The 17,810-nt window shown below is 31.7% G+C and overlaps 1 protein-coding gene across 1 annotated transcript in view; it reads right to left on the bottom strand.

Annotated features, from left to right (window-relative positions):
* dysc (whirlin protein dyschronic) overlaps nucleotides 1–17,810 on the bottom strand; it is an 832,089-nt gene that overhangs the window by 551,062 nt on the left and 263,217 nt on the right. The window contains exon 5 of the mRNA XM_072538906.1: nucleotides 6,309–6,434. Within this exon, the coding sequence (XP_072395007.1) occupies nucleotides 6,309–6,434 (126 nt within the window). The remainder of the gene's footprint in view (nucleotides 1–6,308; nucleotides 6,435–17,810) is intronic.

Raw genomic sequence — 17,810 nt, 5'->3', positions numbered from 1 at the left:
AGCGATATATTGATATCGCGATTACAAAAAAGTTTTCTCATTCTACTAAAAGTTGACCGTGCAATTTCAATGCAGCATCTTATTTCTTTTGTCTGATCAGTATCTTCTGTGATCCATGCTCCAAGGTATTTGTTCAATTTCTGTATTATCTAGTACTAGCTTAACTTTGATGTTTTGTATTTTTATAAATACCAAGAACTTACTTGGATTTCTTCAAACTTATTTTTAGTCCATAATCGTTGCAATATATATTTAGTTGTTCAGCAAGATATTGCAGTTCTTCTAGTGTTTCTGCCAGAATGACGGTGTCGTCAGCATATCTTATGTTATTCAGTGGCTCACCGTTTATTATACGGCCCTCACTGACCTCGGCAAGCGAATATTCCACTTAATAATATATTTAATTACGACAAGATCAATGTACAAGATAACCCCGATAATAAGAAAATAATATTTCAACGCGGCAGCAAATATCCCGAACGAGTTTTTAATTTTATTAAAGCAGCAACCCTTTAGCACATAGATAAAAACCAAAAACAGCGGACGAAAACAGCTCCATAAAACGAATTATTATTTCCTCCTTTGCAGTCACGAGAATTTACACTTTCTCTCCCTAGAAAGTTTTAAATAAGTTACCTAGAGAAGATGAAGAAATAGTGGGCCAATTCGTCAACCTTCTGGTACATTATTAAAAGGAGAAAAGATATTTAGCTGCACCTTTCAAGCGAAATAGTAAGCGAACCAAAACTAAATGTCGAGCCAGAAAAAAGTGTTGTAGCTCAGCAATCTGGTCAAACTGAAAGCGACAGTGAAGAAAAGCCGACAAGTGATAAAGAAACAGAAAGTGAAACGTCTAACTTGGATAAGTCTGACAATAATGATGATGTTGGATATTTTGCCTATAACAAGGATGACACCAAAGAAGGAGTTTTTCTGTTAGTAAAGGTAATGGGAGGAAGAAGGAAAAAGCAATACTATAGTTATGTTGCTAAAATTTAAAAAGTCAATGTAAAGGACCTAGACGTTGTGGGTGTAAATCTAGGGATGAAGTAAAGAAGGCCTTTAAACTGATCGAACATGATAAATTTTCAGTTGAAGTGAGTAATATTATTGCCATTTTGCCCTATCCTGAATTCCTTAATTCAACAGAAACAGCTTGTATGTATAAAAAACGGGTTGATGTAATGGAGATGTAGAATATCACTTTAAACATATGTTCAAAGATGTTTAGAATGATGTTTTTTTGGTGTTTGGTGTTTTGGTAAGATACTTAGGTCACCCGAGCTGACCCTCACAAAACCGCCCTATCATCATGGTGACGGTTCTGTTCAGGAGAATTAAAGAAATAAACTGCCACATTCCAAATCTATTTGACAGAACGAAGTCTGTCGGGTCCGCTAGTAATTTACTATAAACTTTATTGAATAGCAATAAAGTTCAAATTGACTCTACATTTAGTTAGAAAATATTTGTATGGGAAAAAGATTTATGCAAAAATTTTATTTTTATTTATTTATTTATTTGTAAAAGATTTTATTTATTTATGGAAAAAAATCATTGCAGATCTATTTCTAAGTAATAACTGTATTAATGTTTTCTGGGAAATGTCAATGTTTTACCCATATACGGAGTGTAAAAATAAAGTTGTTTTTTCGTCTTATTTTGCAACCCCCTGTGAAATTTATTAAAAGGAACACACCTACATTGTTTAGACAACAGTGAGTGCTTGTAATTTAATATAAACTTTATTGAATAGCAATAAAGTTCAAATTGAAATCAAAATTCAAAATCTACATTTAGTTAGAAAATACATGTATGGGAACAAGAAAAGGGCTGTTTTAGGGTTTTCCCGGAAATTATTCGAATTTTTCTTGCCGTAAAAACCACCCTTGGACTTCACGGAACATTTTAAAAAAATAATTGTTAAGATTGGTCCATGCGTTGTTGAGTTATGCGCTTACCAACACATTTTGCGATTCATTTTTATATTATAGATCATGAAGAAACATTATACCTTTTTAATATAAATTAACACGATACGAAAGGTTTCCGACAAAAACGCATCTAAAAAGGATGATACACATAAACTATCTAAAATAATTTTAAGTTTTTTATTATCTTTCCTTGTAGGTTCCTCTAGGCTTGTAGTGTGCCTATTCGTTTCGGATATTGGCAACCATTATGGTAATCTGTATTTTGCAAACTGCTGCTCTGAAAAGATTTTTGGTTATTGCGTTGAGCACGTGCGTAGATATTTCAGCAAAGAAATCATTCGCCTTTCTGGTCCAATGTGGTCGGTATAGGATATCTTTAGAATTCGACCATAAAGCCACATTTTAAAAGCCTCAATGTTCTTGCAGTTAACGTCTGTGAGAGACCACGACTCAACTCCGTACAACATTATAGGAAAGTTATAACATCGTAGTAACCTAATTTTTATGGGTACTGATAAACCGTGGCATTTAAATAGCTTATCCATTTTTTTAAATACAGATCTTGCTTCTCTATCATACATTTGATTTCCAGAGAATGGTCCCAATTTTCATTGACGTTCGTACCAAGGTAAGTGAATGTTTTTACTCTTTCTGTTGGTTGACCATTCACACTGATTCTTTTAATTTGCTATTCCTTCTTAGAGATCATCATACATTTCGTTTTCTTAATGTTCAGTGAAATTCCATATCTCTGACCCACTTCTGTGATTCTATTCATTGACTTCTGGAGGGCTTCACAACATCAGCGAATACCACCGTGTCATCCGCGTATCTGATGTTATTGATACATTCTCCGTTAATTCGAATTCCAGCTTCAACATTCTCTACTGCTTCTTGAAAGATTTCCTGCGAGTATATATTGAACAGCAGGAGTAATAGTATACATATCTGTCGTACCCCACGTTTGATTTTGATATCATCGTATTCTCCTCCCTCTACACTGATAAACGATGTTTGATTCCAGTAAAGATTCCTAATAATTCTTAGTTTACAGGTGTTTATTTTAATATTTGTTAATATCTCCATACGTTTGTCGTATTTTACTGTATTGGACGGTTAATGGTAATCAATGTATCATGCATAAATATCGTAATTCACATCTCTACATCGTTTAAAAAGCATTTTTATGCTAAATAGAACCTCTCTAGTACCCTCTGCGTTTCAAAAACCAAACTGTTTACGGATAATTTTTTCTTCGCATAGTCTATATATCCTTTGGGGTATGATTTTTAGAAATAACTTTAGTATTTTGGATTTTGTTTTCTTTATTAGAGCAATAAACGTTGAATTTAGCCATGATTTTGGTATTACTCTCTTTAAATATACGTCATTAAATATTTTTGTTAGTCGTTGAGTACCGTTGGTGTTAAATTGCTTTATGAGTTCAGCATATGCATTGTCAGGTCCAGGATTTTTGTCATCTTTTAGTTGTGATATTGTTTTTTCCACGTCATCTGATGTGATTGGCAATTTGTTAATACATCTGTAGGACGGAGGTTGTTCGAATCTATTATCATGAAAGAGTTCTTGTATGTATTTGGTCCATATGCATATTTCTCGATTTTTATCTATGATGTTCCCCTGTTCATCTTGCAGTTTGCTAACTGTGTTCGATTTTTAAATACCGGCTGCTTATTTTTATATTTTTATATCTTTAATTGCATATTAAATGTATCGTGTTTTTGTTTCAAAAACTCTATCTCTTCACATTGTGTTTTACCCATTTTTTTCTTTGGCATTTTTATTTCCGTTCTAATTCGTCTCTGAATATTTTTGTACATTCTTTTGTTGTTCTTTGATTTTCTTTTTTTTCCATGAGATGCAGTATAATGGCATTTATCCAAATTCTCCTCTTGTCTTTATTTTCTATTAGATGTTCTTCTCTGATCTTGTTAAAGGCTTTATATATATTCTGATGTGATCCTTCTAGATCATATGTTTACTTCATGTTACTTAGCTTTTCTGGAAGAATCCGTGCGACTATCTCTTTTGTTTTATTATCTTTTAGTCTTCTTATATGTCTTTCGCAGATAACGAAAATGAGCAGAACGAGACAATATATTATACGGCGGAGCTGCACATCGAAAATCCGAGTTATGAAGAAGTAGTTCAGATAATAAATAAACTAAAAAACAATAAAGCACCAGGAACGGACGGAATTTCGGCAGAATTATTAAAGCATGGAGGATCCGAACTCTGGGAAAGAGTTCGGATCCTCGGATCCATTACCTAATAACATTAATATGGACGAAGGAGCAAATGCCAGAGGAATGGACAGTTGGCCTCATACAGCCAATATATAAAAAAGGAGATAAGAGGGAATGCCAGAATTATAGGCCAATTACATTGCTAAATGTAATATACAAAATTCTTTCTGGTATAATCTACAATAGATTATTAGAATACTCCGAAAATTAAATTGGTGATTATCAAAATGGATTCAGACGAAATAGAGCTACTACAGATAACATATTCATACTAAGAACGATACAAGAAAAAGCTTATGAATACGACATAGACCTATATAATATGTATATAGACTTTAAACAAGCTTTTGATAGTGTGAAAAGAGACAGAATGCTGGAAGACCTTTGTAATCTAGGTATACCTAAGAAATACATCAGCCTCATAAAAATGACGTTGCAGGGTTCAAAAGCCGCAGTCAGAGTAGATAAAGAACTGACTCCCCTGTTTAACATCAACATGGGAGTAAGGCAGGGAGATGCCCTATCAACCATGCTATTCAACCTAGTTCTTGAGGCAGTCATCAGAAAAACCAATATAACCGGCCATATAAACACCAAATCAGTACAAATTACTGCATATGCAGACGATGTAGCCATCATTAGTAGGAATAAGCCACGACTAATGGAAGTGTTCAAACAAATTGATCCTGAAGCAAGAAAAAGAGGTCTCAAAATAAACGAAGCAAAAACGAAGTATATGACAGTCAAAAGAATAACTGAACTTTGATCAGATAAAAGGCATATATCGAGCACAGTTTAATTAAATCTTGCCCAAGTACTTTCGATCCCTAGATCATCTTCAGGGGCATCTGAAATAAGCCAAGAAACGTTTTTTTATAACCAAAGAAATTGATTAACTTCGATAAAAACTCGAAGTTTTATGGTTGAAAAAAGTTTTTTTATGATTAACGTTTATAGACTTACTTCGTCAATTGTGGCCTATCCGGCAAGAACAAGATGTCATAAACATATAAATGTACATTACACTACACTACAAATGGACAAACAAACACTTTAAAATAATTTAAGGAAGGGAAGAATTTTAATAATTTGTAGTGTAGTGTAATGTACATTTATATGTTTATGACATCTTGTTCTTGCCGGATAGGCAAGATTGTGCCGGTAGGCACATTGTAAGATTTGTGAAAAGTCAAAGACTGTCATGGCTGGGACATGTGCAGAGACAAAACGATGCAAAAACAACAAAGAAAATGTTACAATGGAAGCCCATACGAAGGCCCAGAACGAGATGGTTGGATGACGTGGAAGACGACCTGAAAACAATGAACATAAGACAATGGAGAAGAAGGGCACAAGAGAGATCTGAATGGAAGGACATAGCCAGACAGGCAAAGACCCATCCAGGGTTATGATGCCAAAAGAAGAAGAAGAAGAAGTCTTCTTATATGACATTTTTTGTTACTTTTCTTTTTGTAACCTTTTTAAATCTAAACCTAAATTAACCAATAACAGGAACATGATCTGACGATATGTCAGCACCGGAGTAACTTCTAACTGATTGGCATCCATTATGGAATCTCTTGATTATATAATCTTCTCTCTTCACCATTATATAATCAATTTGATTTCTTATTATGTTTCCTCGTTGATCTTGCGGTGAGACCCAAGTATACAAACGTCTTAGTGGTAGTTTAAAGACCAATATCCACACATAAACTCAAGAAATCGTTGACCTTAGCGGCTTAATAATAAGAAAAGTATTTACCGTTTAAATGGTTTAAAAATAATGCTGATGGCATCATATAGAAGTTACATCGATGTTATTGATAAATTTAAATTTTTCATATAATAAGCCCTCTCATAAAAAAATTCATGGAATTCAACAGTTTAGAATTTCTCATTGAGTTTCTTCTGGCATATTTGACGATTCACCACCCGGTATGTATATAGTTTCTGTAATTTTTTTGTACTTTATTAATCAAAATATTTCTCTTTTTAAGTGAGTGTGTTCAAAATTCCTAGCTAGACAAATTATTGTTAATGAATTTCAAAATGAACACAGATTTATTTTGCGTTTTTATGTGTTGTATTATATAAATCGTCTTACCATTAATCCAGCCCTGTCCGCTACCGAATCCTTGTCAACGCCTGTGATGAAGATTCCCAAATTGTATTCGACGCCCCCTCGAATCATTAAGCCCAAGCTTTGGCCAGGCTCTATGCAAAGGTCAACCTGCAAAAAATAAGTTTTTGTTAAACCAACGGGATTTTCTTGTAGATGCTTCTTAAATGTCATATGTGATTAACGCTTTCGAGATTTTTTTGAATGCTGAATTTTTGTTTGAAAAATAAAATAAAAATAATAAAATCTAATACGATTTTTTTAAGTATAAGCTTTCTAACCCTTAACCTTAATAACCTTGATTATCAAGGAATGTGTTCATTAGAGGAGATGACAACATTTCAGAATATTTCAGGCGTGTGTGATACTTGACCGAAATATTCATGTTAGGATATTCCTCACTCCACGTGCAATCACGTTTTTGTAATTCCAAAGAAACTTTTATGTTTTTGTTTAATATTTGGGTAAGTTTACCGTATATCATTAAAACATTATTAGTGGTAGATTAGGAAGATATCATTTTTAATTTGTATCTTTTAGTAAAATGAATCAGCGTCAAGAACCAAGACACCATTTGTAATTTAGAGATGATGCAGAGCCTCTAGAAGTAAAACGAGAATCTAATAAATGTGCCTTTTATCCTAAGAGGAAGAACCGAAGAACCGAAATACTGAAAGTCAAATTGTGGAAACCTGATTTGTAAGGAACAAACAAAATATTTTTCTGTAATTCCTGTTAGGAAATAGAAGAGAAAGAATATGTGCAGCTGCATTTATTATCTTTAGATAAGTTCATTACATTTAAAATATTTTATTAGTGTATTCATTATCTTATTTGTCTATTATCTAATTATATTTGATTGATTTATTCGTCATTTCTAAACTTATAATTTAAAATATTGTATCACTTTGTTTTGTTAAAGTAATAAAAATATTTTGGTTTATAATAATATTTATTATATTTAAGTATAAATCATTGTAGTTTTATATTCCCTGATATTCATTCTTCCCCGAAATAAGTGGAATTGAAGACCCCGGTGTAAAAACCGGCTACGTGAAATTCTTATAGTTTTGAGGAAAATGAAAAAAACGTTTAAGTCACGTAGTTTTATAAAATTACATACGATATACGATACACTTAAGAATAGATTTGAAAACAAATGTTTAATAATTAATACTTATTTAAAACAACTTTTGAACGTTCCTTCATTAACAAAAAATACTGCTCAAAACTTTCAAGAATTCTTAACGTACATACAAAATAAGTTAGGTACGCCAAATAATTTAAATACTTTCGATAATCTTGCACATTTAATTTTAATTCAAATATTCACACAAAAATTAGATTTTAATATGAAACGATCCTATGAATCCGAAAGAGAGTTTAACAAACTTGAATTTCATTGAAAATAAATGTAAGATATTGGAAAATTTGATCTTTGAAGAAAAGACAGTTCATAAACCAAAACCGTCTCTTTATACTTCTGCAAATAACAGAGATACATTTTTTAAATGTTTCGTGTGCAATTCTAACTCACAGAAAGTATTCTCTTGCCAACAATTTTTAAGTTTGTCAGCTCAAAAGCGTATACAGAAAGTAAAGAAACAAAGATTTTTGTCTCAATTGCCTTGCCAGTGGTCATCTATCTAATTCCTGTACCTTATCGTCGAATTGCAAAACCTTCAGTAAAAGACATCACTCACTCTTTGTTTCACATTTCGCATCCGTCGGAAAATACTTTACGACAAGCTTTATATAGGTCGAATTATCAAAGTCGACCCACCCAAAATCAATTTGTTTGTAATTAACATGATCAACGTCCAACTCAGCATTCTTTTCATATATATATATTTAGGGATTCTACAGTATTCACTGCCTTCCCTCGCTCAACCGTTTCCATCTCTCTCTGTTGTTCCATTCTCCATCGTTTAGGCCTCTCTTACTCATGGCGTCGTCTACTTCGTTCCTCCAGGATTTTCGGGGTCGTCCGCTTTTCCTTCTTCCTATGGGGCTCCATTCGGTTATTCTCTTTATCCATCTGCTGTCGCTAGTTCTTCTTACATGCCCATACCACTTTAATCTTTTTTGTTCTATATATGTTAGTATGTCTGTTTCTATTGATGTTCTTTGCTTTATTTCGTCATTACTTCTCCTATCCATTCTTGTTACTCTGCAGCATCTTCGCAGGCATTCCATCTCTGTTGCTACTATCTTACTGCTGTTTTTCTTGTTTATGATCCAATTTTCAGCCCCATATGTCATAATACTTCGCACTAATGTTTTATAAATCTGCGTTTTCGTCTTCATATTTAGGTGTCTATCCCACCATACTGAGTTAAGCTGTCGGATTGCTGTTCTTGTTTGTCCTAATCTTTGTGTAATTTCTTCCTCTGTTGTTGCCTTTTTCGTGATTATAAACCCCAGGTATTTAAATTTATCATTTCCTTTGATTGTTACATTGTCATCAATCTGTAGATCTTCTATGTCTTCTTCACTTGTAGATAGGTACTCTGTTTTCGCGAGGTTAATATCTAGGCCAGCCTTGGTATATTCTTCTTGTAGTTTCTTCATCATGTAGCTGAGGTCGTCTTGGTCTTGTGCAATCACTACCTGATCGTCTGCAAAGCTTAACGTATATAGGTATTCGTTCAGTCCACTCTAAAGAATAGTCACGCAAATTCGCAAAACAACTCAGTTCCAAATCCAATTCCGCAATGTTTACCAGATACGAAAAATCTCCCAGGTCCGAGCAATAATTCATCTCACTCTATATATTCGAACAACCTACAAATTTTACTCTCAACTGGTTTGGTAACTGTTTACTGATGTTCAAAACAATCCCATCTCAATTTGTTGTTTAACAGACTCCGGTAGTCAAGTTTCGTTCATAACAGACAGGTTAGCTAAAAGAATTTGTTATTCACCCTATACCAGAAATCTTCAAATGTCAGGTATAGCTTAAACTTCTTCTGTTTCAAACAAGATGGTAGACCTTAAAATCTATTCATACATACTCCTGGTAAAAACTTTAATTAATCTGTCCTCGAAAGCATTACTTGCCAGCAGCAAGTAGCGTTGGATTTAAATTTATTAAAAATACCAAAAAATCTAGACATTCTTTCAATTCTTTCTAATAAATTAAAACATCATGCGTTCTAGAATCCTGATGCGTCAGGGTGCGTTCATTACGGAGACCATCGCATGGTATCCTCGCCTAGAACATAGCACTGATAGACCAGGAAAATAAGCATTTTTCATGACACTTGTCCGGCCAGGCAAACGACAATTGTTTTGAGTAGTATGGACCTCTATAACAAAAACCTATATGTTTCCTGTAGTCGATTTTTTGGACTAAAAACTTTCAAAATAGCGTTTTCTAAATGTTTCTATGTTTATTTGTTGCTAAGGAAGTTGCAAAATAAGTCAAAAATTTTGATTTTTTTATAAATGTTAATAACTTTTTTGAAAATAAACTTATAACATTTATATTACATGGAATGCTGTGTCTTATAGTACTTAAAATACGGTCAAAATTTCAAAGTGATCGATCAAATATTCTAAAAGTTATTTTATTTGTTTATCCCAAATTAATTTTATTTTGCGACAATATAAGTCAGAAAATTATATAGTTTTAGTAATTGTAAGGGTAGTTTCTGGAAGAACAAGACTTGTTCTAATACAGTAGACTCCCTCTATAACGAGAACTGAAATGGCAGACTAATTACCTCGTTATAAGCGGATCTCGTTATATCCAACAACAATAATATTGTGCATACATATGAATATGTAGTCTTCTAAAACATTAACTTTCTATAGTGAAGCCATTTGGAGCAATATAAGATGCTAATAAATATTGTTTGAATGGCGTTTTTAAAACAAAGTTGTTTACTTCTATTGTCAATGAAATGCATTAAAACAAAAAAGAGTTGTTTACTTTTACTGTCAATGATATAATGTTAAAACAAAAAATCTGTATTCTGTAAATATGTAAAAAAGCGTATAAAGTTATTTTGTCATTTTTGATTGCTTTAAATTGTCCAGTATTCTATCTATCATATTTTCTAAAGATGTGAAACAGTTTTATGCTTCTTCATTTGCGTTTTGTCCTTGGATAAAGTTTCTGACAACCTTTAAAACACTTTCCACATCTTGTCTATTAGGATCCATATTATTAGGTGTGAATGGTCAACCCAATACAATGACACTTGTGAATCATAAATTTTACATTTCCGACTAAGAATCATAAATTGTAAGAAGTTTATTGCGGGCGGCCCGCAGTTAAAAAGGGTATTTATTTATAGCTACGGCCGGGCCAAAACGTAAAAAACACGTTTTGCAATCTTATTTTCTCTCGTTATAAGCAAATTTACCTCGCTATAAAGGGTTATAGTTCAATAGAAATTTCACGGGACATCTAATGTACCTCGTTATAAGCGAAACCTCGTAATAACCGTGTTCGTTATAAAGGGAGTATACTGTATTTGCATTAAAAAAAATTAAGAAAATTAATTTTAAATTATGCAAAATAATTTTGCAAAAACATGTCGTTTTTTTGCTTATAAACAATTAGAATAACTATTTAATCATTGCCTGTTAAAATATTATATTTAAAAAGCCTGAATTTTTTCACAAATTTAAAAGAAAAAATATTTGTACTAAATAATTTGGGACAAAGTTAGCCTATTTTTTTATTTAATTAATAGCAGCTTTGTTTATATCTTCTTATACATGTGATATATTCTTCAGTATAGTTTTGGAATTTTGTAAACATTTCATTTAATTAGCGAAAAAAAAAAATGGTTCAACAAAATGGAATGGTCCATTTACTCGACACTAGGGGAGTCCTTTTACAACATGTAAACAAATTTCATTTTGTGAATAACATGATCTTTGAATGTATATTTGAATACTTGCAATTATTGTAATAAAAAAATTAGATGTATTAGATTAGATTTACTTACAATATTGTAAAAAATAGATTGATAAATTTACATAGATAGGATAAAAAAATATATAAGTAAAATTTGTGGGAAAAGAAATTATTCTAATTTTATTTCTATCATATCAAATTATTAATAAATTATTTACAATTTTATTAAAGAAGTATACATTAATCAGAAATATTTCTATTTTACATTTAAACTTGCCTTAAATATTATTAAAAGAAAAAATTTAAACAAATTAGGTAGTTTAGTGGACAATTTATTTATTGAACTAATGCATATTCGTAATGTACGAAAAAGTATATACAAGTTCAAAAAGAAACGTTGAAATACATAAAAAAGGACCAGCGATACAGTTATCAGCTCCTTCTTTTTTATTTTAAAGATTTTTAAGAACACATTTTGAAGCTGTTGAAGATGTTGTAAAAGGACTCCCCTAGTGTCGAGTAAATGGACCATTCCATTTTGTTGAACCATTTTTTTTTCTCTAATTAAATGAAATGTTTACAATATTTCAAAACTATACTGAAGAATATATCACATATATAAGAAGATATAAACAAAGCTGCTAATAATTAAATAAAAAAATAGGCTAACTTTGTCCCAAATTATTTTAGTACAATTATTTTTTCTTTTAAATTTGTGAAAATATTCAGGCTTTTTAAATACTTATGAAAAAATTATATTTAAACAGGCAATGGTTAAAAAGTTATTCTAATTGTTTATAAGCAAAAAACGACATGTTTTTGCAAAATTATTCTGCATAATTTAAAATTAATTTTCTTAATTTTTTTAATGCAAATATTAGAACAAGTCTTCTTCTTCCAGAAACTATCCTTACAATTACTAAAACTATATAATTTTCTGACTTATATTGTTGGAAAAAAAATTAATTTGAAATAAACAAATAAAATAACTTTTAAAATATTTGACCGATCACTTTGAAATTTTGACCGTATTTTAAGTACTATAAGACACAGCATTCCATGCAATATAAATGTTATAAGTTTATTTTCAAAAAAGTTATTAACATTTATAAAAAACCAAAATTTTTGACTTATTTTGCAACTTCCTTAGTAACAAATAAAGATAGAAACATTTAGAAAACGCTATTTTGAAAGTTTTTATGAAACTTATAAGTTTTTTCTCTTCTAAAATTTGTTTAAAATGCTTCATTTTTTGCTGATAGACGAAAAAAGCAAAAATTTTTCGTTTTTTTAACTTAATTTGTTAATAACTAAAGTCAAAAAAATCGACTAAAGGAAACATATAGGTTTTTATTACAGAGGTCCACACTACTTAAAACAATTGTCGTTTGGCTGACCGGACGAGTGTCATGTAAAAATGCTTATTTTCCTGTGCTATCAGTGCTTTGTTCTAGGCGAGGATACCATGCGATGGTCTCCGTAATGAACGCACCCTTAGAATCGGGTCACGTTCTAGTATAAACATAATATTTTAATTAAACATGCCACAAGAAAACAGTTTCAGAATCTTGGTAAAATTTGTTAAATTTGTATTTTAAGAACAATTTTCAAAGTGGAAATCGATACGTCAAAATTAACATATTTTAAACTAAATTGGTTTATTCCTAATAAAAATAATAGATTTTATCGAAATGCCACAAGAAAATAGCTTCAGAACTATAATGGTAACATTAGATTTTGCTTTTTTTTGTATTTTTGTAAGACTACTAAATTATCTGCATACACAACTATATGAATAATATTTTATAAATCTATTCTGCTTGTTGATATTTGGATTGCTTAGTATTTGCTCAATTACCATGTGAATAGTGTTGGGGAGATAAGGTCTCCCTGCTTTACCCCGTGGTCTGTGTTAAAATTATGTATTATTTCTTCTTGAAGCTTCTTTCTTGCATTTGTTTTTTTGCTTTTTTAGTGCTACTTCGTGTTAAAGACACTTTTAAAAGCAATCAATACTAAGTAGATTTATCTATTTTTTTCCTAAGATTTTTTTAGATTTTGTTCCAAAGTATACACGAATCAGTTTTTTAGAAATATATTACGTCGCCCATTTCCAGAAATTGACAATTTGAGAGAAAACCAATGTTTACACATAGGTGCATCATTTGCTGATAAAACATATTAAGTACTATTACAGTACAGGTTCCTCACTAACAGATCATATTTCGTTCAGTTTATTTATGAAAGATATGTTTCACAAATAAACGTTCATCTACCAATTTAACAGAATACATACAACCTCTAACTTAACTTTTGTTTGTTTGTCCTCTGTCGTTGCTAAAGCATTATTGTTGCTTTACATTCGTATTTTAGTAACCAAAATAAGTGATAGTGAAAGTGTTAAACGAAACTAGAGAAAAGGTGTACTACACTACTACAATCGCTTACAAAATTTACTAATTTTGAAAGATAGAAGATAGAAGAAAACTCCTGAAGATAAGAGAGGGCAGCAGAATAACAGGAAAACCAATCCAGCCAACACTGTTGCTCAAATAATGGATCACATTCAATGTTTTCCCTTAGAAAAAGTCATTATTCTACACAAGAAGTCGAATATCTTTGTTCAACCCTGAACATAAAAATTATGTACGATCTTTTTAAAACTAGGTACCCTGACACAAAAGTAGGATATCCATTCCATTACAAAATTTTTAAAGAGAGGTTTAACTACTACTTTGGACGGCCACGAAGCCAAGTGGACACGTGCTGTGAATGTGAAAGACTAACGTTAAGACTGAAAAACACAACACTTAACGATACTGCAAAACGTATTGCTGCTGCTGAATTGCTTGCCCACAAAAAGAGGAGTAACAAATTTTACAAATCTATAAGGGATACAACAGAACTATATAAAGCGAGTAAGGGCACATCACTTTGTTTAAAATTTGACTATATGCAGATCATTTTACTTTTATGCATTCCTATTCAGGAAATAAACTATTATAGGCAATTATCCGTGCTTCCATTCTTAATTCATAATGTTGGTGATGAAACTGCTATGTTTTACCTATAACATGAAGGCCTTGCTAAGAAAGGATCAAACGAAGTTTGCTCCTACCTATTGGATTACTTAAATATTTATACTTTGCCTAGCGTTGAAAATTTGTACCTGTACAGTGACAACTGTGCAGGACAAAACAAAAATCATTCGATGATACGTTTTCTCTTGGCATTGACAGATATGGGCCGATTCAAAAAAATTTTCTATAGATTGCCTTTAAGAGGTACCATCGAACAGATCGGTATTACACTGTCAAAGAAGTCATGGAACTAATACTACGCCTTGGAAAGAAACATAAGTATTTAGTAAAGCTAGTTGATACTACAGATATTCTTGATTTTCAAAAATGGAGGCTCACTCTCTACAAAAAAGTTACCAATTCTATTAAATGTATTGCGAACAAAGCACAAAGGAAAAAACCTTTTAAAATTTCAGAATACAACGAATTTGTATTTGACTCAAAAACAAAAGGTACTCTTAGTAATTTTATTGACGGCGCTATAAGGAGGACGTTTACTTTAAAAAAGCCAGGGCAGTATGATGTTCAACTACCTACTACTTAAGTTTCTCAATCGCAATGTCCTATTTTGAGAGAGAAGATAGTGGATTTAAAGAACATACTTCAGTACTTACCAAAAGAGCACAAAGAATTTTATAATACGTTATAAGACCGGCCAACTCACCAATAAGGAATAGTTTCTTACATCACCACATGTAATTCAGTTTATAAAAGCACATAAACGTTTTTTGGCAATAGTTTCTTGTTATTTTTTCACGTTAATAGCTTATTTTTATGTTTTAGAGAAAAAATATATATCAACAACTATGTTTATTTATGAAGTCATAGCACTTATTTGAAAAATTATTCTGAAACTAAGATTCAAAATTTTGTAGTTTTACCCTTGTCATGTTTCATTTAAACCCTATTGTCAGTATTTTGTATATTTAAAATAATTTATAACATGTAATATCCTGGAAACGGTTTTTTGTTTCTCCTATAAAATTTAAGTTTTATGACTTACTATGTTTTATGAAAGACGCAAATGGAAAAATCATTATAGAAATTAAAAAAAATGGAAGACATACATAACAGATCTGTTTGAGGATAATCGACAAGAACCGGAAGAAATCGACAGCGAAACGGGGCCAGAGATCATAATAGAGGAAATCGAACAAGCAATACGAAACGCAAAAAAACGGAAAACTGTAGGTCCAGATGAAATACCTGCGAAACTATTGAAATGTCTAGACGATGAAAATCTACCTGTACTTCTGGACCTATTTAATGAAGTATATAAAACTGGAAAAATCCCACAGAAATGGTTGGTGTCCACCTTTGTAGCAATACCAAAAACAGTATATGCCAAAGATTGTTCAGACTATAGGACAATATCACTAATAAGCCATACCCTCAAAATATTTCTAAAGGTGATTCATGGAAGATTATATAGAAAACTAGAAGATGATATGGATGATACTCAGTTTGGGTTCCGCAAGGGACTGGGAACGAGAGAGGCATTGTTTGCTTTTAATGTCCTCTCTCAAAGATGCTTAGATATGAACCTAGATATTTACTACTGTTTCATCGACTTCGAGAAGGCATTCGACAGGGTCCGACATGAAAAACTAATAGAAGTACTGAGAAACAAAGATATAGACAGACGAGACTTACGAATCATTATCAATCTGTATTGGAATCAAAAGGCCAAAATAAAGATAGATGAACAAAAGTCCGAAAATATAGATATAAAGAGAGGAGTAAGACAGGGCTGTGTTCTGTCACCATTACTGTTTAACGTGTACAGTGAAGCAATATTCCAGGAAGCGATAGCGGATCTGGGTGATGGAATCTCTGTAAACGGAAGAATAGTAAATAACATAAGATTCAATGATGACACCGTTATAATGGCAGACACCCTGGAATCGCTACAAGAACTGGTAAATAGAATTAACGATTATTGCATTAGATACGGACTAAAAATAAATAAGAGAAAACCTAAATTTATGATTGTCTCAAAAACGCAACATGGAAATGAAAGATTAATGATAGAGCAAACCCAAATAGAAAAAGTAGAGACATACAAATATCTGGGAACCTGGGTTGATGACAAAAATGACCAAAGCAGAGAAATCAGAGTCCGAATTGAAACTGCAAGGCAAGCATTTGTGAAAATGAAGACAATGCTTACCAACAGAGACCTTTAGTTGCATCTCAGATTGAGGGCTCTAAGATGTTACATATTTTCTATCTTACTATACGAAATGGAAGCTTGGACATTGAAGAAACAACACATAAGAAAAATAGAAGCGTTCGAAATGTGTTGTTACAGAAGAATAATAAAAATTCAGTGGGTTTAAAGGATTACCAATGCTGAGGTACTACGACGTCTAAATAAGGAGTTAGAAATTATGAACAGCATAAAAAGAAGAAAACTAGAGTATTTGGATCACATAACCAGAGGAGAAAAATATGAACTGCTGAGAATTATTATGCAAGGAAGGATCCAAGGAAGAAGAAGCATAGGAAGAAGACGCATCTCCTGGCTGAAGAACCTTAGAGAATGGTTTAACTGTAGTTTACTATAACTTTTCAGAGCAGCAGCCAACAAAGTGACCATAGCCGTTATAATATCCAACCTTCGATAGGATATGGAACTTTAAGAAGAAGAAGATGTTTCATAAATAACTGATTCATATAGCATTTTCAGTCGATCTTGGCAATATGATATAATAGTTTTAAACATAAAGCAGCTTTTGCTAAATAATTCGTATACTCGTTTTTCTACGGACCCTTATACTCTTATATATTTAAAAATTTTAACGTATATTTCAGTGTAGCAAAATACTCATTACCATTCCGCCCACGTTTTTGCATCGTTTTTAGAAGTAAATCATCTTTCCAAATCAACTGTTTTATTTATGTCTAACGTATTTCACGTTGAAGAAACGCCCTCCTTATTCTAACAATCCCAATGGTTATTTTTCAGGACCATATTCGAGTGCTTAAACGTAGAATAATTGCGTGGTCCCTAAAACGCGTCTCCTTCATGATAATCTACCGCACTACTAGCTTCACGAGAAAATTATGCTAACAGCTTCACTGAAACCGTGAATACATTTGCACTAATAAATATTAATGTTTTCTGAGAAAATGACACTTTTTCTAATTAGATTAATATGGATGCTGTGAGGTGTTACAAAGCAAATTTACATTTGTTTTGTAGCAAGTAATTATTGCTTTAGTAATCATTTTTTTCAGTAACTCTTTGGAATAAAATGGTTCAATTAACTTTTATTGTCCAAAAAAATCAGAAGCAGTTTACGCATTTAGATAAAATGAATAAACAGTACAGATACGATTAAAAGTCAGAACGACAGTAATAATAAAAAAAATTGTGTCAAATTGGCAAATGAGACTCTAAAACTTTTTTTTCGGATTTTTACTATTGATTTAATTCATTAGCCGATAATAAAATAGTTAGTTTTGGATGATCACTAGTAGCCCAGTCTGGTTAAACAAAAATCATCGATTTCACGGCAAAATGTTTCACAGATG

The sequence above is a fragment of the Diabrotica undecimpunctata genome, chromosome 7 (assembly GCF_040954645.1).
Source record: "Diabrotica undecimpunctata isolate CICGRU chromosome 7, icDiaUnde3, whole genome shotgun sequence".
NCBI classification, from domain to species: Eukaryota; Metazoa; Arthropoda; class Insecta; order Coleoptera; family Chrysomelidae; genus Diabrotica; species Diabrotica undecimpunctata.
Note: the sequence above shows the minus strand (reverse complement) of the source record. Positions and strands in the feature narration are given on the sequence as shown.